The following is a 27,477-nucleotide window of genomic DNA, read 5'->3' as shown; positions in this document are numbered from 1 at the left end:
GGGTGGCGGTCGGGGCGTCCTGCCCGGGAGGAGCGCCGCTAACCGGGCTTGGGCTGTGCGGGAGAGGCCAGGCTTGGGATATGGGGGTGCGGCCTCGTCATCTTCCCCCCCCGGTGACTTTTGAGGGACACCTTCCCCCCCCCCAAAAAAAGAGCAGAGGCGACCCCGGTTCTTTTTCTCACGGGGTGGGGGGAGTCTGGGTGTGCCGATTAGATGCCCTCTAGATGGCCCAGAGGAGACCCCCTCCTCCGTCCCTAAGCGAGACAACATCTGGAGACCTCGGGGTGCCCCACTGGCAGAAGCTGAGCAGGGCGTGGGGTGCAATATGGGTCAGGGAGTCTTTTTTCAACCTTTTACACATCCAGTAGGATCAGGTGAACCTATTCCTTGCACCTGCCCCGGTGGGCATCCTCCCATTGCCCCCCCCCCAAGCTGAGTGAAATCTCCCCCTTCTCCTTGAGAAATGGAGATGACCCCAGTTTGGTCCCATGGCGCCAAAAGAGAAATCATACTTTCACCTTGACTTGTTATCTTTTTTTTTTTCACTCTTAAGGTTCCGACACTTTTGCCCTTTTTGGAATTGCCGTAAGCTGCCCTTTGATCAATGGCAAGGCAAGGTATATAACAGATGTTCACTAATTCCTGGTGAGATCAGCTATCCGTAAAAATGTACAGCTAGGGATCCAAAGTGATCTGGAACTTGTGGAAGTATTGGACAATTCACACGTTTAAGGGCGGTGGTGGAGGGGGATGAAGCTTATGATACAGAGTGTTTCTGTACATGGGGAGATCAGTGCAAACAGGGAGAGCGGCACAAAATTAACCCAACATCCAGCTAAACTTGATGATCAGCCTATTGTTCCACACAGGTTGTCGCTTTATAAAGGCGACAAAAGGAATCGGATTGAACTTGTTGGGCCTTTTGAGTAGCAACAGGTTGCAAACTTGATAACCTTAAAAGAACATTTGTTGCTTTCCACTCATCTTTCCTGCTCTTTTAAGTGAAAAGCTGCTGCAACTTGGCGGTGTGTTTCTCCAACCCAAATCGGAATCTGAAAGTTATGTGGTTTTGTTTTGTTTTTTAATTATTATTTTGACATCTAAAATGTGCTTTGGTTGAAGGCTCTTTAAAAAAAAATAGAGGAGTTGTGGGTTTGTGCAACGTTAGGAAATTTCACCATTTTTTTTTTCAAAGTCTAAAAAGAGCCAAGTAGTTTGTTCCTTGATTGTAGCGACGGGTTTCAAAACACTAATTTTATTTAAATAATTGTTAGAAGACTGACTCAAGTACCAGGTAAGAGGAGTCAATTTGCCCTAGAGAACTTTTGGTGGGTTCAGAAAGGCAATTATTAAAGGAAGTTTTGCAACATACACATTTTCTCATCATGCCAGGACTGTGGCTTCTCTAATAATCTAGACTAGAGAAATTTGTGTTCAGTCACGGAGTTTCAATTTGGATCTAAGTGTTTTGTGGCAGAATAATTGCCTAAGAAATATTGCTTTAAATGCTACAAAAAAAAAATTGTGTGTAAGATCTCCCTTTACACTTGGGGAAAAATAAAAGCCTATATTTTTTTTAAACGTCCTCTGGGTTTTATCTACTTTTCTTGGCCTTTACATCTCTCTCTTCATAATCTGATTTGAGGTTTTGGCTAGTATCACACAAAGTGTTGGTGATTCGTATCTTCTACCATGGCTTAATGAGCTCTGTAGATCCTATATCGCTTTGATATACTGTACTTAATGTTGCTCAATAAATATTTAGCGGTGATAATCGTTTTGGAATTGGCCAGGCAGTAAACCTGTGATTACTTGAAAAATCAATACATATTTACCTGTTACCTGTTACCTGTTCAGTTCACTCTGAATTATTTGTTGTTTGTCCTCCAGGTTTGCTAAATTGCAGATTCCTTGCCAGATTGTTAACAACTGGGGGAGGAAAGGGGCAGCTCACTTAGTATGGGTTTTATAAGCTGCATGGGTGAAAGTCCCCCATATTTGTTCTTACCCTGCTGTTCGAAATCATGAGATGCTCCCCCAAGTCAGCTTTTGAGGTAGCGTTTCAGGCATATAGGCTGTGGATCTCTGCTCCCTGTTGCTAGTAAATAGCTTTGGAGGATTATCATTTATGTTTATGGCTTCATAAGACTTGTACTAGTTTGTTTGCTTTGACTGTTGTATGAATTCTGTTGATTTCCATATGGCACAGTTGGAAGACATGGTTGATGGGGAAGGTAACGTTTAAACCAGTGGTGCAAAATCTCCATTCCCACCCCACTCCAGGGGAAGGATAATGCAAAATCTCCATTCCCTCCCCACTCCTGGGGGAAGGATATTGCAAAATCTCCATTCCCACCCCACTCTGGGGTCAGCCAGAGGTGGTAATTGCCGGTTCTCCGAACTACTCAAAATTTCTGCTACCGTTTCTCCAGAACCTGTCAGAACTTGCTGGATTCCATCCCTGATTTAAATTGTCTTTGGAGATTCTCAGTCATCCAGGTCACATTGTCCCAAAGGTGCTTTTTCAAGAGGCAACTTGACTTTCTGGTTTTTCTTTTGAAGATGTCTCGCTTCTCATCCGAGAGCTTCTTCAGCTCTGAGCTGGAAAAAAACCCCAGAAAGTCCAGCTGCCTCTTGAAAAAGCACCTTTGGGACAATATTTAAACTCTTTTTCCTTGCTAGAAGGAGAGGGCAGCTGCTATGGGATATTGTCTTTATTAAAATCACATTGCATTAATGTTTTGGTTGCAGATACAAGTAATCCTCAGTTTAAGAATGTTCCACTTAAGTTGTCAGCCTAGATATGAACCGGCAAACTATTACTAAAAATGGTGGATGGTGTTAATCTTCCACAAACAGATGAAGCGTTGGAGTTGTGCAATGCTTTCAGGAACAACCATAAAAACATGCATCTTGAGTCTCCCAAAGGTACTTCTCCAAAAGACAACTGGACTTTCTTGGGGTTTTTTTTCTTTGAAAACATTTCGCTTCTTGTCAAAGAAGCTTCTTCCATTCAGTTCAGGAACTGAAGAAGTTTCTTGGATGAGAAAGGAAACATTTTCAAAGGGAGAAAGTCCACTTGCCTTTTGGAAAAAGCATCTTTGGGACAATCAAGGTGCATGTTTTTAATAGATAGCCTTTTTTCAATGGTTCTGGATGTCAGGGTTCCAAGTAACACCCCAATGAAAGAAGTCTGAGTCTTGAGTTTCCTCAAAGTTCCATTTTATTAGCAATAGCAATAGCACTTAGACTTATATACTGCTTCCCAGTGCTTCCCAGCCCTCTCTAAGCGGTTTACAGAGTCAGCACATTGCCCCCAACAATCTGGCTCTTCATTTTACTGACCTCGGAAGGATGGAAGGCTAAGTCAACCTTGAGCCTAGTGAGACTCGATTTGCCAAACTGCTGGCAGCTGGCGATCAGCAGAAATAGCCTGCAGTACTGCACTCTTAAGCACTGCGCCACTGTGACTTAGAGTTGTCATATTTGCACATCTGGAATCTGAAAGCTTCCAGGTTTTCCACACCCAAAGGAGAGTTCAAGTCCCTGCCCAACATGTCCATCACATGGTCCAATCAGAGCACTGTCCCAACTGGAGATGCCTCCCACTTCTAGCCATCCAGGTGCAGGACACGATGTCCTTGATTTTCTGAGAAAGGAAAGTTATTATGACTATATAAATAAGTGACTATATATATATATATATATATATATATATATATATATATATATATATATATATGACTATATATATATGATATATATATAAGTGACTATATATATATGACTATATAAGTGTAAGGCCACACTTGGAATATTCCATTCAGTTTTTGTCGCCACGGTGTAAAAAAGATGTTGAGACTCTAGAAAGAGTGCAGAGAAGAGCAACAAAGATGATTAGGGGACTTGAGGCTAAAACATATGAAGAACGGTTGGAGGAACTGGGTATGTCTAGTTTAATGAGAAGAAGGACTAGGGGAGACATGATAGCAGTCTTCCAATATCTCAGGGGTTGCCACAAAGAAGAGGGAGTCAAACTATTCTCCAAAGCACCTGAGGGTAGAACAAGAAGCAATGGGTGAAAACTAGTCAAGGAAAGAAGCAACTTAGAACTAAGGAGGAATTCCCTGACAGTTAGAACAATCAATAAGTGGAACAACTTGTCTGCAGAAGTTGTAAATGCTCCAACCCTGGAAATTTTTAAGAAAATATTGGATAGCCATTTGTCTGAAGTGGTGTAGGGTTTCCTGCCTCGGCAGGGGGGTTGGACTAGAAGACCTCCAAGGTCCCTTCCAACTCTGTTATTATGTTATGTTATGTTATATATCACCCATGCTCCGTACAATCCCCCCTCCCAGTTTCCTATAGTAGGAAATGTGGCAGGCCTGAAGGCCCAATGCAAAAGACACTGGAAAGCATTGGGCCGATTCAGTGGTTCATTGGTTTAAGGAAAGAAAACGCCATCCAGCATTTTTAGTAATGGACAGTCCATTTGTAAGTACAAGTTGTGACTTGTGTACAAATTCGGGGTAAAGACAGAATTAGAAACGGAATTTGTTCTTAATCCAGGGATGCCTACTATTAATTTCTGTTCCTGTCTTGGACAATGCAATCCTTAGTAGCTTAAATTTAGATTAATGTTACAAAACTAATCCTATGTGCCATGTGCATCTATTCCATACTGTACAACTGTAAGATTACATGATGTAACTTTCACTGCAAGAAATAACTCGGCTTTCCTTGTTTTAGTATGAACACTTAAGCCATACAAACATTTCTCTACATGTAATATTCGGCCAGGAAAAATCCCTTTCTGATTTCATTGCTAATTTTAATTGTGTACCAAGTACAGCTAGTTCTCGACTTAACAGCAGCTTGTTTAGTGACCGTTCAAAGTTACGACGGCACTGAAAAAAGCACTGTTTTTCACACAACCATTGCAACATCTCCATGGATATGTGATCAAAATTCAGATACTTGCCAACTGACTTATATTTATGATGGTTGCCGTGTCCCTGTGGTCATGTGATCGTTCATAACCTGACAAGCAAAGTCAATGTGGCGGCCAGATTCACTTAACAGCCGTGTCACTAACTTACCCACTGCAGCTATTCACTTAACAACTGTGGCAAGAAAAGTCATAAAATGGGGCCACATTCACTTAACAAACGTTTTGTTTAGCAGCAGAAATTTTGGACTCGGTTATGGCCATAAATCGAGGACTACCTGTATATACTGCCTTGATTTAAAGGTATCTTTTATGAAGGTTGTAGATGTGAACACAATTTTGTTACCGCAGGTTTTGTGTGAAAGATGCTTTGAACTGTCACAAAGAGTTGAATACTGTCCTATTCTCAGGTTTAGGGGTATTTATTTAGAACAGAACTTAGAATATTTAGAAAACATCGTCACTATCTATTTCCCCATTGTCAACATTTAAACGGTGAGGATTTTTTATACCTAACTGCGTGTGTGTGTGTGTTGCTGTTTTTATATACAAGTATGCACATCCGCACATCCGCACATAATCCTTGACATACAAACGATAACGAGTTTATTGCCCATTATGATCTGTGTTGTGATTGTCACAGAATGGGTTAACCACGTGACCAATTTGATTTTGTAAGCTTGATTGCTGCAGTTGTTAAGCAGGCCAGGGGTATAGTTTTTCTGGAAATCTGAAGTAAGAGCCACTTTTCTGCAAAAACTTTATAAAATGCAGTCATGTGATTATGGGATATTGCAAACATCCATAAATCAATCAATCAGAATAGAGCTGGAAGGGACCTTGGAGGTCTTCTAGTCCAATATCTGCTCCAGCAGCAGACCCTATACCATTTTAGACAGGTGGCTGTCCAGTCTTTTCTTAAAAACTTCCAGTGATGGAGCACCTACAACTTCTGGTGGCAAGCTGTTCCACTGGTTAATTGTTCTCACTATCAGGAAATTATCTACTTATTTCTGGGTTGGATTTCTCTCTGATAAGTTTCCATCCATTGCTTCTTGCCTTGCCTTCTGGTGCTATGGAAAATCAGCTGACCCCCTCTTCTTTGTAGGCAGCCCCTCAAATACTGGAATTCTGCTATCAATGTCACCTCTGGTCCTTCTTTTCTCTAGACTGGCCGTACCCAGTTCCTTCAACCGTTCTTCATATGTTTTAGTCTCCAGGCTTGTAATCATCCTAGTAGTTGCTCTTCTTTGCACTTTTTCCAAAGTCTCAACATTTTTTTTTTGTAATGTGACCAAAACTATTATTCCAGGTGTGGTAATGCAGCCATGTTGCTGAGTACCTGAAGTTCGGTCACGGGACTGCGGAGGAGGCCCAACCATCGGAACTTTGAATCCGGGTTGTTAAGACCTCTTTGTAAATATACACATGTATATATGCATATATATACCTCTTTTGAGTCTATTTGGATCTTTCACCATGGATGGGTCACTATTTTTTTTCTCTCCCTTGAAAGACACAAAAGATTGAACTACTCCACTGATGGGACAGAACTTCTAAAATAAGGGTATTGTTGTGTCTGCGCCCCCCGAGCTGGGCCCCCTGCCAGAAAGTGACTCAGAAAGTGAGGGAGAAGGGCCATCAGGACTTACCTCTGGAGCACCAGCTTCCCTGGCTCAGCTCCAGGAGCCAGAGGCAGGCCAGGTGGAGGAGATAACGAGGCTTCCGTCCCCTGACTCTTTCCCCCCCACAGGCCATGCCTCCAGACCCGGCTGATGGCAATCAGGCCTGGCTGGACCCTAGGTTTCGTAGGCAGGAGAGGCGGGAACAACAGAAGCAGGGGTGGGGCAGGCCTAGGAAGTGCTGAGTCATGGAGCCACACCCCACAGGATATAAAAGCAGCAGGGCTGCTATACCACTTCGTGGCAAGCAAATCAACTGCTTAACTAGAGCTGAAGTACTGTTTGTTCCTGGCTGACTCATTGGCATCAAGAGAGATAACAGAGACACTTGGCAGATGCTCGCTAGTTTGCTGCCAGAGCTGATATTTGCCGGCTAATTAAGTCATCGCTCGGACTGAGGCAAGAGGGACAGAACAGGTATAACGTACCACATTTTTTGGTATATAAGTGGGTGGAAATGTCTGTGCATCTTATAGAGTGAATGTTGCTGAAGCCCCGCCCACCTGCCGGCCCCCACCCTTTGGCCTCTGCCTCCCGGCAATTTGCCTCCTTGCAGCAAACAGCTTGGTCAGTTACAGCACAACCTGATTTAGCACAAGCAGCTGATTGGCGGTTGGACTGGCCTTCCGGAATACCATCTATCAGCTGTTCCAGGCTGTGGGGATCGCCACCACCCATCACCACCACCGTCTCTGCACGCCCCATTTTTGGCCTCCGCGCATCACATTTTTGCCTGTTCCAGGCAGCGTGGATAAGTGGTGCCGGTGCTGATGGGCGGTGGTGATCCCCTCAGCCTGGAACAGCTGACAGGCGGTATTCCAGGAAACATCCAACCGCCAATCAGCTGCTTGTGCTAAATCAGGCTGTGCTGAAGCTGACCAGGCTGTTTGCAGTTTGCTGCAAGGAGGCAAATTGCTGGGAGGCAGAGGCAGAGGTTTTTTGTTTTTTTTCCTCCCCAAAAGCTAGGTGCGTCTTATAGTCTGGAGTGTCTTATGGTCTGAAAAATATGGTACCTCTTAATTTTTAATGTCTTGCTTAAAGAAACTTCCTTCAGGAGGACTACCATATCATGACTGGAAGATCCAGCTTTTTGCAGCCCTGAGAAAAATTGACTTCAACACTTCGACATGACACTTTTTCCCAAAAGTCTTCAGTGATTTTTTTTTTTCAGTGGGGAGGGTGTGTGTGAGGAGAAGTTATTTTGTTGGTCTTGGGGAAAACTCTGTTCCTTGGTGATAGTTCCTTGACTTTACTGAGTGTTGATTAAAGAGAAAGACACCTCAAGTGGATTGCCGTTGGGGCATATTTCCTAATTACGAGTAGCTGCAAGGTACCTTCAGCTGCTCCGAAGGTAGGAAGGAACCAGGACGGTTGTCTATGACTTCTCCTGAGGTTTCAGTAGAAGCTTCAGCCATCAGGAGCACAGTTTGAAGAGTGAGAAACTCTTATTCAGCTTCCCATAACCTTTGTCCAATCTGAATTCAGTGTCCCTCCTGGCCCACCTTTTCTACCCATACCAACTTCTTACTTCTAATGTAATGTCAACATCAGGTATGGCTTCCATTTCTGAAACCCTATTTCCTGCTGGATCTCCTTATTGTGAGAAAGAGTGTTGTTGCAAGCCAGTTGATCTTCTCCTTGGTTTCGATTAGATCTCTCTACCCAGTGCAATTCCATAACTTCCAGCGGTATTCTTAAGCCATTCTCAAGGTTGCCAAGTCTTGGGAAACTATGTGTGTGATATTCTCTCTAAATTATCTGGACCATATTATAGATAAGATAGACAGATGGATGGATAGAGAGATTTTTTTTTATTTGCATTTATATCCCGCCCTTCTCCGAAGACTCAGGGCGGCTTACACTGGGTCAAGCAATAGTCTTCATCCATTTGTATATTATATACAAAGTCAACTTATTGCCCCCAACAATCTGGCTCCTCATTTTATCTACCTTATAAGGATGGAAGGCTGAGTCAACCTTGGGCCTAGTGGGGCTTGAACCTGCAGTAATTGCAGGCAGCTGCTGTTGATAACAGACTGTTTTACCAGTCTGAGCCACAGAGGCCACAGAGATGGAGGGAGAGAGAGGGGGGAGGGGAGAGAGAGAGGGTTGGGGTTAAAAAGCAATGCTAAGCCACTTTTGTAAAGCTGCCAAGAAAATGGCCTAGAACCCATTATTAAAATTCAAGATGGACCTGAGATTATATTTACATTTAAGATAATGACACAGTGGAGAATATAAAATGTGGTTTGTTCATTTGATTTCTTTTTTTTTTTTTACTGAATGGGAATGTGCAAACCCCATCTTTAAGAATCTGGCTTGCATCTTTCCAAATCAAAGTCAACCCAACCATATTACGGCTTAACACGAAACCCAACATAATGGTACCACTTTGCTGTATTTATATCTTTTATGAACCTCTCCAAGGCAGGTGAGGTGACTCCTATGCCATTCATTACCTTTCCTTGCTCTGTCTTTTATATGTGCTACCCCGTATAGTACACGGATGAGTGACTCAACCTGCTCTTCGCTATTATCTCGCAGATTTCTGGTTGCAGAACTTGATTTACATGCCAGTTGTTAAACAGGATTGCAAGAGTGGCACAAATTCTAGGGAGTTTTGGGGAAGGAAAAATCCTTCTGGGTTGAACTGGTAAACAGTTTATTAAAAAAATAATAATCAGGCGACTGATTGAAGAGTTTTGTTCCCGCACTCGCAATCGTCATAAGAAAAAAACAAAACAAAAAACCTCCCAGCTAGAAAAACTTCCGAAAAAAACCTACGTACAATTTGAAAAAGGAGCCAACTTGTATCGTTATGGGAGTCAACATTTGGGCTTGTATGTGTCTGTGATGAGGAAAAAAAAAATTAGAACTTTTCCAGGGAAGCCTGCTGATTATTGTGTAGGCGGTACAGTTTTAATTGCTGACAAAGATGACAGGCACCAGATGCTGACGAAGCGTGTTTTCATGTTGAGAAGGGATGATTTTATTGCAATTCAAGGCCGCCTTGGAAATGCTACGTTGGTTCTGAAATAACGTGGAAAATTCATATTGCGGAGATAGGAGAACCCGGTCATGCTTTTAAAAATGGCAAGCAGCTTGCATTTGTGAGTACAGCTAGCCCTCAACTTAACAACATTTAGTGACGGTTCAAAGTTACAACAGCACTGAAAAAAAGTGACTTAGGATCATTTTATTATTTTTTTTATTATTATTATTTATTAGATTTCTATACCGCCCTTCTCCCGAAGGACTCAGGGCGGTGTACAGCCAAAATAAAAACAAACAATACAATATACAATTAAAACAAGAATTAAAAAACTTATTACACAATTGGCCTAAGACTTTAAAAACGTTTAAAATTCTAAAAACCCATTAAAATTCATAATATAAATTTAAAAACCAACAAAATTTAAGCCAGCCCCGCGCGAATAAATAAATGTGTTTTCAGTTCGCGGCGGAAGGTCCGAAGGTCAGATATTTGGCGCAAACCAGGGGGAAGTTCGTTTCAGAGGGTAGGAGCCCCCACAGAGAAGGATCTTCCCCTGGGGGCCGCCAGCCGACATTGTTTGGCGGACGGCACCCTGAGAAGTCCCTCTCTGTGTGAGCGTACGGGTCGGTGGGAGGCATGAGGTAACAATTTCTCACACGACCTATGCGGCATCCCCGCGGTCACGCGATTTACATACAAATGCTTGACCACTGGTTCATATTTATGACGGTTTCGGCCTCCCCAGGGGGTCACGTGATCCCTTTTTGCAACCACCTGACCAGCAAAGTCAACGCGGAAGGCAGATTCACTTAATGGTGTTAACTGATTTAACATCTGCAACAATTCATTTAACAAAGGTGGCAAGAAACGTCGTAAAACGGGGCAAAATTCACTTAACAAATTTCTCACTTCGCAACCTCAGTTTTGGGCTCGATTGCGGCTGTAAGTTGAGGACTACCTGTATTTAAAATGTCTCTTGTCTTTCCCCTCTGTTTCAGTGTTATATTCTTTTAAGGACCAAAATTTCCTGAGTCATAAGAGGAAAATGTATGCCTCGAAATGGGAGGCTTACTTGTCTTCCTGTACAGGTAGTCCTCGACTTAACAGCCATTCATTTAGCGACTGTTCAACGTTACGACGACACTGAAAGAAATGACTTATGACTGGTTTTCACACATACGACCATTGCATTGCATTGTCACATGATCAAAATTCAGACGCTTGGCAACTGACTCGGATTTATGACCCTTGCCGCATGCCTGGGGGGTCAAGTGATCCCCTTTTGCCACTTTCTGACAGGCAAAGTCAAGCTGGGGAAGCCAGATTCACTTAACAACCATGTAACTAACTTAACAAATGCAATGATTCACTTAACAGTTGGCCCCCAAAAAAGTCATAAAATGGAGCAAAACTCAACTGTCTTGCTGAACAGCAGAAATTTTGGACTCAATTGTGGTCATAAGCCGAGGACTAGCTGTACAGTATTTAGAGCAGGGATCTCCAACCTTGGCAAGCTTTGCTGGCTGGGGGGTTCTGGGAGTTGAAGTCCTCCAGGGTTAAAAGTTGCCAAGGTTGGAGATCCCTGATTTAGAGAGCATGTTTGAACAATAGGATAATCCTGGCACAGTCTAGGCCAGAGGTGTCAAACTTTATTTCATTGAGGGCCGCATCAGGGTTGTGTTTGACCCTGGGGGGCTGGGGTGGGTGTGGCCAGCTTGATGTCACTCATGCCAGGGGTGTCTGTGGCGGCCGGAGCGCTCTGCCAGCAAAAACAGACTCCTGAGCTGTGATGGCCTCCTGCAACCCTCTGCCAATGAAAATGGAGCTCAGGAGGGCCGCCCATGACCCGCTTGAGGTCCATTTTTAGCTGCAACCATCTGCCAGTGAAAACGGAGCCCTCCTGAGCTCCGTTTTTGCTGGCAGAGGCACCACGGGCTGGTCCTTCGCTGGTTCCAAGGAGGCCCCACAGGCCAGATCTAAGCACCCCGTGGGCCGGCTCCAGCTTCCGGGCCTTGAGTTTGACACCCGTGATCTAGGCCAGGGGTCTCCAACCTTGGCAACTTTAAGCCTGGAGGACTTCAACTCCCAGAATTCCTCAGCCAGCAAAGCTTTCTGGGAGTTGAAGCCCTCCAGGCTTAAAGTTGCCAAGGTTGGAGACCCCTGGTCTAGGCTGTGCAATGCTTAGGATTCGGTTCGAACTGAGGAATGAAATTAGCACATATTTGTAACTCCTTAAGGCCTTTAATTCGTGGTGGCTCAGTGTCTAAGACTCTGAGCTTGTCAATCGAAAGGTCGGCAGTTCAGCGGTTCAAATCCCTAGTGCCGCGTAACGGGGTGAGCTCCCGTGACTTGTCCCAGCTTCTGCCAACCTAGCAGTTCGAAAGCACGTAAAAAATGCAAGTAGAAAAATAGGGACCACCTTTGGTGGGAAGTTAACAGCGTTCTGTGCACTTTTGGCATTGAGTCATGCCGGCCACATGACCACGGAGACGTCTTCGGACAGCGCTGGCTCTTCGGCTTTGAAATGGAGATGAGCACCGCCCCCTAGAGTTGGGAATGACTAGCGCATATGTGTGAGGGGAACTTTACCTTTTTAAACCAACCTGACATTAAGGGATCCCACTGAAAGATAAGGGTGCTTTAAAGAGTTGAGACAAGTGATTTGCTTTATAATGCGGTGACCTCCCCTTTCGATGTTTCAATTAAATTAACATGAATGAAGTCAGGTAGGCAGGGAGTCTGGACAGGGACCAAGGGTTTTTTTTGTGCTAGGCTGTGACCCAGGGTTCTCTGGAGCAAAAGGGGAGGGTGGGGGGGGGATTGAATAGCATAGATCAGCACGCTTGCTTGATCCCAGGAAACTAGGATTCCAAGGAATCTGCTCACCAGCCTATTAACAGCCTGGATAAAACCAAGAAATTGAACTCTCTAGCATGTCTTGTTGTAGGGTTATTAACGCCATTAAAGAGCCCTGTGGCTTTCCACAGAAGGGCTTTGGGGCACTTAATAATTTACCTGAAGTAGGTATACAGACAAGAGGAACATAAATTAAAGAAATATACTGTTCGTTTGATTTTTTTTAATCCTCTGGAAAAATCCACAAAACTTTCTTCTTCCTTCTCTTTCTCCTTTGATCCTTCCACCTCTCCATTCTTTGAATCTACTGTGGACTTTCTCCAAGTACGGAGGGCCACTAATGACCTTTGATGTCTTCGTCAGTGCTTGATTAGCAATATTGCCGCCCTTATTAACGTGTTGCATATTGTTCAAATATTTTTTTCCTCCTTTTCTGGCAGCAGTGGTTGTGCCGCCATTCCTTTGGAGAATTTCTAACTGAAGTTTTAATTGAATTTTCTGGGAATCAAATTGGTGAATTAACCCTTCAGCAAACTATTTATGAGGACTTCTGGAGGAGAATAATTCCTTGGTGTGTCTCTTGTTTTCTTGTTTATCGTTCTTTTGGCTGCAAATCGGTTGAGGCATACAAATCGTAGTGGTTGCTGCTTTGTTTGGTGTAATGGGAATCTGATTCAACTGGTGATGTTACATGGGCATTGCCTAGAACAGGGCTGTCCAAACTTGGGAACTTTTAAGACTCGTGGACTTCAACTCCCAGAATTCCTCAGCCAACACAGCTTGACAATTTTGTGCCGAAGTCAGTCCCAAATTACATTTGAAAATGGTTATCTCGGCTTCTTTAAGTAGAACTGATTAGGAAGTTTAGGAAGGAGGAAGAGATTCGTGATTTTATATAGGAAAGTGAGATTTTAGAAATTCTAGATGTATATAAATATGTCTTAGTTGACTACCCCAGCGGCCCTCAACCTTTTGGAGAGAGGTTTCTCCGTGGACCGGAGGGGACTTGGTTTCGTGTGCTGTCTGCATCCCCTGGATGGGTCTTCGCTTGTTTGTGTGGCCCAGCTCCTCCAAAATGTTGGAGGAGTTGCTGGCATGCTGGCATGCTGCGGCATGCTGCGGCTCAGTGTCAGTCCAGGGACCGGGAGTTGGGAACCCCTGGACTACCCTTATGCGTGTTCTTGTTATAATGTTTTTCACATTACTCTTTCCTGGCAGGAAGAGAAAATGGAAGGCAACAGCTCCCTTTGCATACAGCGTTGGTCTACCAGACATGTGGCCAAGTGGCTGAAGCAAGAAGGCTTTTGTGAGTATGTGGACATTTTGTGTGATAAACACCGGCTGGATGGCATCACGCTCTTGACTCTGACGGAATATGACTTGCGGTCCCCTCCCTTGGAGATCAAGGTTTTGGGGGACATCAAGCGGCTGATGCTGTCCATACGGAAACTGCAGAAGCATCACGTGGACATTTTGGAGGAGCTGGGCTACAGCAGTGAGACCCCCATCGGGTCCCTGTCCCCCGTGATCGGCTGCGTCCAAGGCAGGGAATGGTTTTGCAATGGCGAAGTGCAGCGGGACTGCGATGACTGTGAACCTGTGTCGGAGTTGAGCGCTGAGCAGTATCAGTACACCAATGGGAAAGGCAAGCACTCTCCGAGGACGCTGAACCCTGAATATTGGAAGACGGCCTTGAGCTGCATATATGTCTTCATTGTGTTTGGCTTCACCTCCTTCGTCATGGTCATTGTGCACGAGCGGGTACCCGATATGCAGACCTACCCACCGCTACCAGACATATTCCTGGACAGGTAAGGACGCTGCTAAGGGTTAATGGAGCCCTTTTGGAGTAGAATTGAATGGTGGCATTATTTGTCCTCTTTTTCCAGGAAGCTGGTTGTATGCACAGACTTTTCTGTAAGTGTAGACATTACGGTGAATGAGTTACTTGTGTTCTCTTAAATGCAGGGTCTTGCAATTGAGAAGCCCATCTGGGAAGCTCTAGGTCCGTGAGTCTAGATGAAAAAGTTGCTGAATCAATTTATTTATGCATGAATACATGCATGCAGGCAAAAGGAGCTATTCTTTTTGGAGTACAGCTATTTTTTTGGGGGGAGTATAGCATCAGGAATTCTGAGAACACATCTTAAACCAGTGCTTCTCAATTATTTTCTGTCATGCCCCCCTAGGAAGAAGAAAACATTTTTCGCGCCCCCCGCGCGACTGTAAATAGTATCATGTTTGTTATGTTAGTATGTTTGCCGAGGTCAAACGTGCCCCCCTTTACGGAGCCTCGCGCCCCCCCGGGGGGGCCCGCCCCACTATTTGAGAAGCACTGTCTTAAACTAAGATGATCAAACGCCTGGAGACTAAAACATATGAAGAACAGTTGCAGGATTTGGGTTTGGCTAGTCTAGAGAAAAGAAGGATTAGGGGGGACATGATAGCAGTATTTCCAGTATTTGAGGGGCTGCCACAAGAAGAGGGGGTCAACTTATTTTGCAAAACACCAGAAGGCAGGACAAGAAACAATCAGTGGAAACTAATCAAGAAGAGAAGCAAACTGGAATTAAGGAGAAATTTTCTAACAGTGAGGACAATTAACCAGTGGAACAGCTGGCCTTCAGAAATTGTGAGTGCTCCATCAGTGCAAGTTTTTAAGAAAAGACTGGACAGCCACCTGCCTGAAATGGAACAGGGTCTCCTGTTTGAGCAGGGGTTGGATTAGAAGACCTCCAGCTCTATTCTAATTGATTGATTAAAGTTGTCAAGATTGAGAAGCAACTGGCTTAGCCCCGCCACATCATAATATGTGGAATTGGCTATGTAATTTCTATAACAACTTGTATCATAGCTTGGTTGTGGGATCGTTGACGCTCCCTGAGCTGGGTTGTTGTCCTGCAGCCTTTTCATTACCCACCTAGGTAACATCATCAGTGCTAGGATGTCTTGGTTACTGTTGACATTGAATCAGAAATCTGACTGCTGGATGCTGTTTGCTGAAGTCAGTTTGGGACTGACTTCAGCACACAATTGTCAAGATATCAATTGACTGCATATTGGAGGCCAGGGGTCTCCAAATCTGACAATTTTAAGGCTTGTGGCAACTTTAAGGCTGTCTATGACCCAGGTCTCTCTGACAGTGAGATGGGCAGCATATACATTCAATTAATAAATACATTCTAGTGGTGTGAACTGGATGTGTGCGAAGTATGGATTCTGGGGAAATTCAAACTAGATTTTAATTTGCCTGGAGCGAGGCAGATAAATCTAAATCACATTTGTTCCAATTCTGAGCCTTCAGTTAAATTCCACCCCCAAACCAAACAAATGTTTGTTGCAGATATCCAATACCATGGCTGGATGGGAGGAGTGGGGCAACCAACTGGTTTTGATGTCTTCTTGACCTGCTCTCTGATCAGAAAATCCTGTGCAATCAGATCATTCTTGGACAAATGGCCTGATTGTGAGAACCAATCCAGTCTGAGGCAGACCAGTTATTTACCGAACAAACTACGGTACCTCCAACTTCAATGTTACATCATCGAAGCTCTTTGGTGAGCCTGCCCCAGTGGTAAAGAATTTCCAAGCCCAGTGGAGAATTTTAAAATTGGGTGAGAATTCACCCACCCTGAATTCACTCCGTAATTCATAAGCCATGCAAATCTATTGAATAATCCTAAACACTATACAAAATATTGTACTTACCATATTTTTCGGACTATAAGATGCACTTTTTTGTCTCCCAAAAGGGGCCGAAAATGCCTGTGCGTCTAATAGACTGAATATTGTCTAAGCCCCGCCCACCCACCAGCCATTTTATGGCCTCTGCACACTCTGTTTTCGGGCCTTCTTTTGGCCCATTTTCAAAGCTTTTTTCAGCCCGTCTTGAGGCTTTTTTAGCCTGTTTTGGGGGCTTTTTTCAGCCCGTTTTTTAGACTTTTTTCGGCCTGTTTTTTCAGAAAAAATGGGCTGGAAAAAGCCTCAAAAATGGGACAATAAAACCCTAAAAATAGGCCAAAAAGCCTCAGAAACAGCCCCCCAAAAGCCTCGAAAATGGGCCAAAAAAAGCCTTGAAAACGGGCAGAAAAAAGAAAAGGGCCTAAAAAAGGCCCCCCCAAAAGGGAGAGCAAAATTTTTTGTTGTTGTTGTTTTCCTTCTTCTAAATTTAGGTGTGTCTTATAGTCAGGTGCCTCTTATAGTCCGAAAAATACGGTATTTGTATTTAATTTGGAAACCACCCATCTCACTCACAGTGTGGTATAGCCATGCGATCATCAATCACCAGTGGCAGTAGAACTGTAATGCCCTCAATAAAATTGATGCTGCCTCTTAATATTTAATGTATCCCAGGGAAGCGGACATAAACCCCAAATTTATCAAATCTATTCCGTCACAAAACAATTCAATCAGAGTTCAGTTTATTTTTTTAAAACATGAATAGTCACGAAAATAACAATTGTAAAGTTTGGTTGATGCCTGTCTAACCTACTCATCATCGTTGCATCGTTATGATTTTTTTAAAAACGAAAATATAATTTTCTGGTTCGGTTTCATCTGAGAACCGATTGTTCTATAGCTCCGTGGACAAAGGGCCATTTCTTAGTGTGTCCTTGTTGCAAATGATCAGGGCATTTTGGCGGCAGGAGTTGGCGCTGGCCAGATCCTTTTCCCTGCCATTCTCTGCTTTCATTCAGTGTCACTGGACACTGGGTTCATTCATGCAGAAGCCCCTAACTGAGTCACTTGTCAGTCTGAGCTAAAAGCAAACAAAGAATTTGCTTTGTGCCTGAGTGTTATCTTTGACCCAGGTCGTTGAATTTAGGCATTGTTTTAATTTTTGCTTCGCATTTAAGAATAAGAGAAAGATGACTTCTTGAATGCCAGATGTTATTCTAGGTTAAATGTATGACCTTCTGCGAGACCCTAACCAGCAGACAAGGCAGGAAATTACAGCAACTGGCCGTCTGAATGCCCCAACTCTTATGCCCTTTAGTAACCGAAGGACATGTGATTGATTGTTTGTTTGAATTGCTTCCCATCAGCTAAGGCCATGGTGTCCGCCCCATGAGTGGTTTCCAGAGAATGATTGCAAAAGACATAGAAGACAAGGCTGAATATCTGTTGACCACAGAAGAATCTGTGGTCATGATAATGCTTGAATAGATGAAGTCAGATAATGATCTTGGTTTAAGCCTTAAGATCAAAAGGATTTATTCAATTCTCTAATGTGTTCATTCTTGGGAAGAGTCAACTTTTCTAGAAGACTAAATGTCCTGGGGGCTTTTTTTCCCCCCCTTCAAAGAAACCTATCTAAGAAATGAATATTTTGGAATGCTTATAGCTGCCCAGTAACAAATGTTTGGAAAATTGTTTTATATAATTTTATTAAAAGTTTTTAAAAGGAAGATAAACGCTAATACAAACCAATGTAAAGCAAAAGAAGAAGAAGAAAGGAATAAAAAAGAAAGCTAAGAGTACAAGAAAGGAAATAAAGTAAAAGAAGAAGAGAAAAGAAAGAAAAAGATATAAAAAGTGACTTCCCATCTTCTTTACAGCAGTTATAAATACAATTATAAATTTACCTCTTTCTCTAGTTATAAAATGTCTCTCTTGTTTCTATAATTTATCCTGTTTCAATACCATAAATCATAAGTTCATTTTTTTCTGTTTTATGCAAAAAAAGTCCATAAGAGGTGTCCAACAACATTCCATGATTTTTTTTCCAATTGTTTTTCCGTCAGTCCCGAAAGACCCCGATTCTCAACTATATATTAATCTTTAAAATCCTCTGAATTGTGTACATATTTGAATTTAAAATTTTCTAGCTTTTTTACACATCCACCAAACATGACAAAGAGCCCCTTCTTATTATACAAATTTGAAGCATCTTCATATATTCTAGACCTGTGATGGCGAACCTATGGCACATGTGCCAGAAGTGGCACGCAAAGCCATCTCTCTGGGCACTCGAGCCATCACCCATTGCCCTTCCAGGTTCTGGCATGCTGGCTAGCTGGTCTTCATCTGCGCGGGAATACTGGAAACTGTAAGAGTAGCCGCCCAGTGTGCATGTGCGCACGTCAAGCAGCTGCTCTTCTGGTTTCCAGCACCCACATGCATACCAGCCAGCTGGTCTTCTGCATGCGTGCACCAGAAACTGGAATATCATCTTCCCGGCATGTACATGCATACCAGCCAGCTGGTCTTTGCGCGCATGCGCATTGGCCAACGGGTCTTTGCACGCACATGCGTCCCAGAAACTGGAAGATCAGGTAGCCAGTGCACATGTGCGCACCGGAAACCAGAAGAGCAGCCGCACAGTGTGTGCATGCGCACTGGGCGGCTGCTCTTCTGGTTTCTGGCACACATACGCACGTGTGCACACACTCCCGTTTCTACACTCGGTTTGCCAACACTGTTGTAGACAATTTCTCTGGGGACATACAGTATACCAACAATCCATCATTTTATAAAAATTCTCTTTAATATTATAACATGGTGTAAATATCAATCTTTTCAAGCATATATTTCCCATTGTTCCATTTATATCATTATAGCCAAGATTATTAGCCCACTTTATCATACTTTATTTCATTTTGTTTCATTTTCATTTGTTTGGCTTCAAATTGTAATAAAGGTTTATGCAGTTTAGCAATTACATGTTGTTCATTTGTACACAATTCTATGACAAACACCTTCCTACAATGTTCAGAACCGTAAACTCTTTACTTTAAATCTTTCTAATATTATAAGAAAACCACTGGGAACTATATTCCTTTGCAACCAGTTCTTTTCTTGATTTGATTTTGCATTCCATGTGAAAAAAATCTAGTTTCTCATCATAACTATGTTTGCCTATTATTTCTCGTCCAGAAAACGCTTATTGTGCTGAGAGCAACAATGATATTTTCAGGCACAGGCTGGATCTATTCCATATTCTCAGCATGTACATGCAGCATAGCAATTTTCAAATTCCACATTAACCTTGACTTTGTCATACCACAAGTATCCATGCCACCCAAATCTCAGGACATGCCCTTCCACAAGTCTCTTGTTTCTCAGCAACACCTACTCTTTCATCCAAAGACAACAGCAAAGCTGTAAAATACAATTTCAGATCAGGTAAACCCAGCCATCCTCTTTCCTTTGCACCCTCTAACGCCTTATATTTAACATGTTTTCCTCTCAAACCCCCCCCCCCTCCCCAAATTTAGATATATCCTTTGTTGTCAAAACAAGTATTGTCTGAAACAAAAACAGCATTCTAGGCAGGGCATTCATTTTTATTTTACAAATTCTCCCCAGCAGTGACAATTGTAGTTCCTCCCATCTTAACATGTCTTTTAAACTTCATTCCATGTCTTAACATAATTATTTTGAAATAAAGTACCAGTGTATAAGATGCACCAAGATTTCAAAGAGGTAAGCAAGAAAAAAAAAGTTTTTGCCCTCCCCAGCCCCCAGGAGCAATCTGCAGGCCTCCCAAAGCCTCTATGCACCCTGTTTTTGCGAAAAACGGGCCCATTTTTCGCAAAAATGGGACCGGCGGGGCTTTGGGAGGCCAAAAATGTATTCGGTATATAAGACGCACCAACATTTCCACCCTCTTTGGGAAGGGGGAGAGTGCGTCTTATACTCCGAAAAGTATGGTACATCTTTGTTGTAGGGATACCCAGCTATTTTACTTTCTTCTGAATTTTAAAATCTATTTTCATCATTTTTATTGTTAACGTTTTTGTTTTCTCTTTGTTGCTCTTAAAACCCAATGCACCAAATTCTTTTAGTTTTCCCATTCATGTTTCAATTCCCTTTAAAGGATCTTCCAAACACCAACATCAAATCAGCTGCAAAAGTCCACACTTGAAAGTTTCTTTCGATCCTTACGCCCAGAATTCTCTAACCTTGTCTCATATCTCTAATCAATATTTCAAGAACCAAAATAAACGAAAGGAAAGAGTGTGCATCCCTCTCTTTTTCCTTTTCGTATCTCATGAGGCTTTATTAGATGCCCATTAACCGCAATGTGTGCTTTCTGTGAAATATAAATTCATCCTGCATGTTTTGACCTAGGCTTCCTGAGTAGTCCCGAGTAGTCCCAAAAACCTGTATTATTTTAACAGCTGTGAATTCTGTTCATTCACAAATGAGTCCCAAATAGTTGTAAAGAGTCCTTCGGGATAAGGTTGATAATCACCCACCTTTATTTCCCTTGACACGCTGCCAAAGACCTAATTGGCAAAGCCACACGGAGTCCAGAATCAAACAGAGCTTCAGACTTAAAACTGCACAGAATTAACAACGTTGCTTCCTGCAAAGGCTCACGTGCCTTTGCTCCTCTTTTAAGTCTTATGGGAGGGGCCAATCGTCTCCAAGCCCTACTCCCAAGTCATCCCTTTTGTTTTAACTGTTCTTGCCTTCTGGCAGCTCTGCGCATGCACAGACTGGAAACAGGCTCTCCCTGTTCCTCTGCCTTGCTGAGGCTCTGGAGGCGCCAGAGGCAGCACATACCTCCCCGATGGCCTCCAACGCAGAGCCCTCGTCCAAGCCTTCCCCAGACTCCAGGACTGGCCCATGTTCCTCCCCAGCCTCCTCACTGTCCGACTCTGCTGCCGGCTCTGCAGGCTGCTGGTGGACCACAACACCTACCCATTTTATAAAGTTCCCTCCAAGGTCCACATTTTTCAGAATGGTGCTTTATCATTCTCCCCTCAAAAAAATGTAAAATGGGGAAGTGTTCATTGCACATAGTCTGCCCATCACCACGTGTAGATTCTTCCAGAATTTACTGAGACAGGCAGACACAGCACTGCTATAGTCATCTCTAAAATAGGCTTAAAAATCTCTCTTTTTTTTTATAGCAAAAGGGAGCACAAGGAATGCAAAACTTTCATTCTACCAGCTGTTTCTCAATTCACTTTCTGTGTTAACACATCAAGGAGAGAAATCGTAGGAAGGGAGGAGGTGTTTCCATTTAAAAACGTGGCTCTTTTTTGTCATATTTAAAAATTGAACCCTTCTAAGTCAAGATCTGCCGCAGACTCCCACCATTCTCATACTTAGTTTTGTTGCCTCAAGTTTTAGGCTTCATTAGTAGCATTTTTAAAAGGTGACATTTAGCCCTTTTAAGATGGTAGTTCAGGTCTCTGCTCCATTTCTAAGAAAACCGTGTTTTTCTTTTAGCCAAGGTCATTTTTGGTATGCGAGAACTGGCCTTTTCAGCAAACACAGTAGAAAGTGTATTCTGAAGGTTCTTGAATACATTTGCAACTTCAAGAAAGTTGCAAACCCAGCTGGGAAAAAACATTTATGTAACCCATAAATTTGTCACTTGTGGAATGTTATCTTGAACCAAAGTTTTCTATTGTTCAAACTTCACACGCAATCATTTATTTTATTGTTTGGTCATTTGCTTACTGATCTATTTACATATACTGAAGGTCTGCATCCTTCGTTTCCGTGCCCTGGAAAAAGATTTGCTCTCTGCCCCTTAATAAATGCTTTGCCTGAATAACTTGATAATTCATATTTTCAGGAAGACAGTATATTCATATTTTTGCAAAGAAGCCCCTTTGCAAAGGTAAAAACCTCTTAAATTCAGGGTTCAAGTTCAGCTCCAGGCCAAACTTGGGTTGCCGGAATTTGGAGGGAACAGTTTGATAATTTTTAAGCTTTTAAAAATATATTTTACCAAAAAAACAGAAGTCAAAATTTTGGTTCAGAACTGTGATTTTAAGATTATTCGAGAGTTAAGATTTTCCTATCCTTGGAAAATTATTTCACAGGAGGCATTTGCTTTCAGTTTCTGCAATGTTAAAAGGATATAATTACTGTATATTCATATCCTACTTTCAGCTAGATTTCAAGGATATAGTATATTAGCATCATATTAATTAAGCCTTCAGCTGGATTCCAGCCTACTGTTGTTCTCTGTCATTAGTTTGATTTAATCTTTAGTTCTTAAAATTATATTTTTTTTGTATCTTTGGTCTCTCCCAGGTGATTAGGTACAGACTTAGTCAGAATTCATTTTTGGTAATGCCTGATTCTTGGTCAGTGAAAGGGGAGCTGGCAGGAAGAAGGATCTGGCTAAGGCAGGCTTAAAACTTCTTCATATTTTGTATTCATATTTCTCCTTCCTAGAAGAAACAATGACTTTTGTCTGAATTTTAAGAGCCAGGAACAAGCATCATCCCCGATTACATAAGATTCAAAATTTAAATAAGATAATTAACATTCATTGGCAGTGCAAACTGTGCATGGTCGAGTGGGGTGACTTCGGTAATCACCAGCCCAGTGAAGATAACCAGCCAGAGCAGGAGAATTTATATATGGACTTCTTACTACATGACTTCTGAGAAGACACGGCAAGACCTAAGTTCTGGGAGTTGGACAAAAATGGAGAGCTCACTTCATGGCCAAGGAAGAAATAATTTGGGTCGACTTCAATCCTTCCAGAAAATATAGAGGGGGAAAAAGGAATCGTTGCTTGAAAGAAAGAGAAAAAGCCAGTACAGGAGAGGACCATCTTCTTCCTCCTTCTACTGAACTTCTTTTGGCCCCGGGTGGTGGAATGACTGGAGACCACTTGGATGCATAGTTGTAAAAAGAGATGGGCGAATATGCGCTGTGAAATTTACAAGAACATAAGAGATAGGTTCATCCATCCCATTTTATTTATTTAGTGTTTGGCAAATACATGGACTTGTAGTGGTTCAAATGTTAATGTCCAGTCCACCCAGCCATTCAAGGATAGGGTGGTCTATGTTGACAAAAGCAGACATTGGCTCTTGATGGACATTCAGACAGAATATGATATTTTGTCAAGGAACACCACAGTTACACTGCGGGGTAGAGACAAGACCCCACTTAAGCAATGAGTTCTGGCAGACACCATGTTGGGTATGGATCCTGTTCAGAGTTGACTAATGCTGGCGAGGAAGTGGCACCTTTTGTGTAGGGTCATCTACATAAATGCCTGTATCTGGGTGTTCAGCAGCCCATTTGGCTTTCCACTGTGTGTTGACATTAAAGTTGTTAGACAGCTGTTGAGTGACTGCCAGAGAGGGCTTCCTGGATTTAAGCCTGCCAAGAGGAAGAGGAAGATCAGCGTTCATAGCAAGAGGTGGATTTCTCATAATTTTGTTGTACTCCTTCACTAAGGCATCCCGCCTTCATAGGGCTGATGGTGCAATGTGGCTAAAGACAAAAAAAGCACCCCATTTTGTTTACCTATTGCCATGAATTTAGAGAGCCAGGAGTTCTACAAAGATGTCTGGCTGCCAACTGTTGTTAACTGCCAGTTCTTCAATGTAGTCTGGCTGCCAATTGTTGCTAGTCATTTGGTTCACACTTCCGTGCACCATGAGGAGGCAAACAAGCATCACATCACATCCATCCCACATCTCCAAAAACAAAGAGGATGAAAGAAGCAATAAATAAAATAAAATCATCCCTTTCTCGGGGTTGTCATGATAGTGTATGTTCCTACCCGGAAGACTTTCTCCAGCATATTTTTCAGTCTCTTGATGATGATGATGATGATGAAGGAGCAGGAGAAGGAGAAGGAGAAGGAGAAGAAGGAGAAGAATGGGACTTAGGAACCCATCCTGAACCTCAAGTGCTGAACCTTGAAGATGAATATAATAAAATCAATTGTGGTGGCCGTAGCGCTCAGTGATTTCCTAATTTGTGTGTAGGAGGTCAACTCAATTTCCATGATATATGCTAATTGGAATAACAAGTTCAAAGCATTTCTTCTTCAATCTAATCTCAGCATTACGTGTAATAGTAGATGGAAATGACCTTAGAAGGCTAGACAAAGAGATGCTGACGAGAGCGGTCAAGTAACACAATCCAAAGCTGAATAGCAGAGACCCGCCCTAATTTCTTAGGACTTGGAGAAAAATTTACTTAACACACTTGGAAGATTATGTCAATGTAGCTTTACAATAAATATAATTAGTGCATCTGGTCATGGTTCCTTATCAGGTCTGCTCTGCAAGGCCAACATCAAATGGTGATCCCTTGGTGAGAACTCAGGTAGACATATTTATGCTTCTCTGGACAATGTCCTTCTCAAAGTGCCCTGAATGGAGATATCCAGTGAGCAGCCTCAACCTGATACTTAAGAGCCTCCTGAAGTAGTTCCATCATGAATTTTGCCAAGAGCCCACTTAGGTCTTCCAAGCAAATCCTGCATCTGGAGGTCCCTGTTGACACAAAAGAAAGGAAACTCTTCATGTCCCAGACATGTACCTAAGGCTTGGAAGGATGGAGAGAGAGAGAGAGACTCTTGTGTCTAGGAGGCTCACTTTCATGATGCTGGCAGGATTTTTTGTTGTTACTTGCGAAATCTGTCCAACCCATTGTGATCCCATTGACAACATTCCTCCAGGCCTTCCTGTCCTCTACCATCCTCTGGAGTCCATTTAAGCTCACACCTACTGCTTCGGTGACTCCATCCAGCCACCTCGTTCTCTGCCGTCCCCTTCTTCTTTTGCCCTCAACGGTTCCCAGCATTCGGCTCTTCTCCAGTGAGTCCTTCCTTCTCATTAGGTAGCCAAAGTATTTGAGTTTCATCTTCAGGATCTGGCCTTCTAAAGAGCAGTCGGGGTTGATCTCCTCAAGGGACTCGCAGGAGTCTTCCCCAGCACCATAGTTCAAAGGCCTCAATTCTTTGGAGCTCAGCCTTTCTTATGGTCCAACTTTCACAGCCATACATTGCAACTGGGAAAGCCATCGCCTTGACTAGACGCACTTTTGTTGGCAGGTGATATCTCTTTAGTATGCTATCTAGATTTGCCATAGCTTTCCTCCCCAGGAGCAAGCATCTTTTAATTTCTTGGCTGCAGGATTAGAAATTATTAAGTTCAGGGTTCTACACTCAGCTACCATGGGCCTGCTTCCACACTAGACCAATCCACCACCTATTCCTCCCACTCCAAGATCAGATGGCCAGCAGTTCCCATATGTGCCTCCTGATGCCAAACAATGAACCCAATCATTGCATTGGTGACTAATGCCAATCAAGTGGGATTTTGGAATCAGGCAACCATAACGGACAGTTTATCAGAGTAGGAAACCCGTTTCTAAAAATAGGCACAAGAGGAACATGATTACTCCCATGTGTCAATACTCACTGTCCTTCAGCTGGTGCATTACATAAGCAGACAGCTGCCTTAGCCTGTGTTCTAGAGAGACACAGGGTATTACTCTGTTTGCTGTTCCCCCGATCGATTTAATTCATAAATTCGTACTGTAGCTGTTCAAACCGATCCGATGGATCCCATTAGCTTCTCACAGGGTGGATCAAAATCGATGATTTTTTAAAAAATTTTAAATCGGAATTTTTTTTTATTTAAATCGGATTTTTTATAATCAAATTTATTTTAATAAAATGCTTTTGGAGTAAAAAATCTATCTAAAGGTAGTTTCCTATTTAAATTACATTAATAATTTAGTTTATTCGGCGTGAAAATGGAGCTTCGTTATGTAGCATGAGGCTGTATATTCTGCAATATTGGGACTGTCGGTGAGTCAATAGTGAGTCAGAGGAGGAGTCACTGTGGAACAGAGATGACAGTTGCTCTTTAAAAATTATGATTTAAATCGAGTTGATTTTATAATCAAGGCTTTTTACTAGTGATTTAAATTGTGATTTAAACCGACTTTATTTTAAATCAAATCCCACCCTAGCTTCTCACTTGGAATCTGGACTATGCGTTGCCTCTGAAGACAAGATAATGGGTTCCCTACTTCATGGCCAAAATCAATTCCAGGCCCCCCAATTGGGCTCCCCAATTTCTCCCCAAACTCTTCCTGCAAAACAACAACAACAACACTCCTTGTACAATATAACTCGCCTGTTTGGAACCCTCACCACATCTCTGACATCAATACAATTGAACGTGTCCAGAAATATTTTACAAGAAGAGTTCTCCATTCCTCTGAAAACAATAAAATACCTTATCCCACCAGACTTGAAATCCTAGGCTTAGAAAACTTGGAACTCGCCTTCGACAAGACCTAAGTTTAACTCACAGAATCATCTATTGTAATGTCCTTCCTGTTAAAGACTACTTCAGCTTTAATTGCAATAATACTAGAGCAATCAATAGATTTAAACTTAATGTCAACCGCTTTAATCTAGATTGCAGAAAATATGACTTCTGTAACAGAATCATCAGTGCTTGGAATACTTTACCTGATTCTGTGGTCTCTTCTCATAATCCTAAAAGCTTTAACCAAAAACTTTCTACTATTGACCTCACCCTATTCCTAAGGGGACCATAAGGGGCGTGCATAAGCGCACAAACGTGCCTACTGTTCCTGTCCTATTGTTTTTCTTTTCTTCTTCCTATATATATATATATGCTTATACCTCCTTATATTTACTCATATATATGTTTATACACTATATAATCTTTTTGTATGATACCTACATATATTGTTGTGACAAAATAAATAAATAAATACATACATACATACATACATACATACATACATACATACATACATGACAAGAAAAGGCTCCCTTGTATTATTTCTAGTATTTGCAGCCGAACAATAGAAGGAAGCCTGCTGGTTGCATTTCCCAAGTTATTCAACTGTCACTCAGCTTGTGTCATTTCCCTTTTCAGTTAATAAATCAAAGTATTATTTTAATTGAAGGCACACTTTTGTTTGTCTGCCACATAACTGGTTCGCTCCCCTGCATTACATATTGTGGCTGCGTTAGTTTAAGCAGAGAGTAATCTTGTGTGGCTTCCTGCTGGAATTTTTTTTTTAAGACTAGTAAATGACACTCTTTGCAAACTACAAATAACACTCTTTGCAAACTCTTTGCAAGCTTTGTTTGAACACCAACCATAATATTCTACTTGGGAAATGCAGCCAGCAGCACAAGGATCTGCAATACAATCGGATACATGCATAGTTTTTGAGCAGTTTTAAGTCTTCCATTTATGCTGAAGTCAAAGACTTTGACACGGTTC

General features: G+C 42.4%; 1 protein-coding gene across 3 annotated transcripts in view; it reads left to right on the top strand.

Moving 5' to 3' along the window:
• Positions 1-27,477, top strand: part of SAMD8 (sterile alpha motif domain containing 8) — a 41,896-nt gene that overhangs the window by 192 nt on the left and 14,227 nt on the right. For 2 of the 3 annotated variants that reach the window (XM_058188387.1, XM_058188388.1), the window contains exon 2: positions 13,700-14,292. In XM_058188387.1, coding sequence (XP_058044370.1) covers positions 13,709-14,292 — 584 coding nt within the window. In that variant the 5' untranslated portion in view covers positions 13,700-13,708. Of the gene's footprint in view, positions 1-553; positions 618-13,699; positions 14,293-27,477 lie in introns of all 3 variants that reach the window. The other variant, XM_058188386.1, reaches the window with a different exon arrangement.

This window comes from Ahaetulla prasina, chromosome 6 (genome assembly GCF_028640845.1).
Source record: "Ahaetulla prasina isolate Xishuangbanna chromosome 6, ASM2864084v1, whole genome shotgun sequence".
Classification (NCBI taxonomy): domain Eukaryota; kingdom Metazoa; phylum Chordata; class Lepidosauria; order Squamata; family Colubridae; genus Ahaetulla; species Ahaetulla prasina.
The sequence above is the reverse complement of the archived record's forward strand: the minus strand, read 5'-3'. Positions and strand labels throughout refer to the sequence as shown.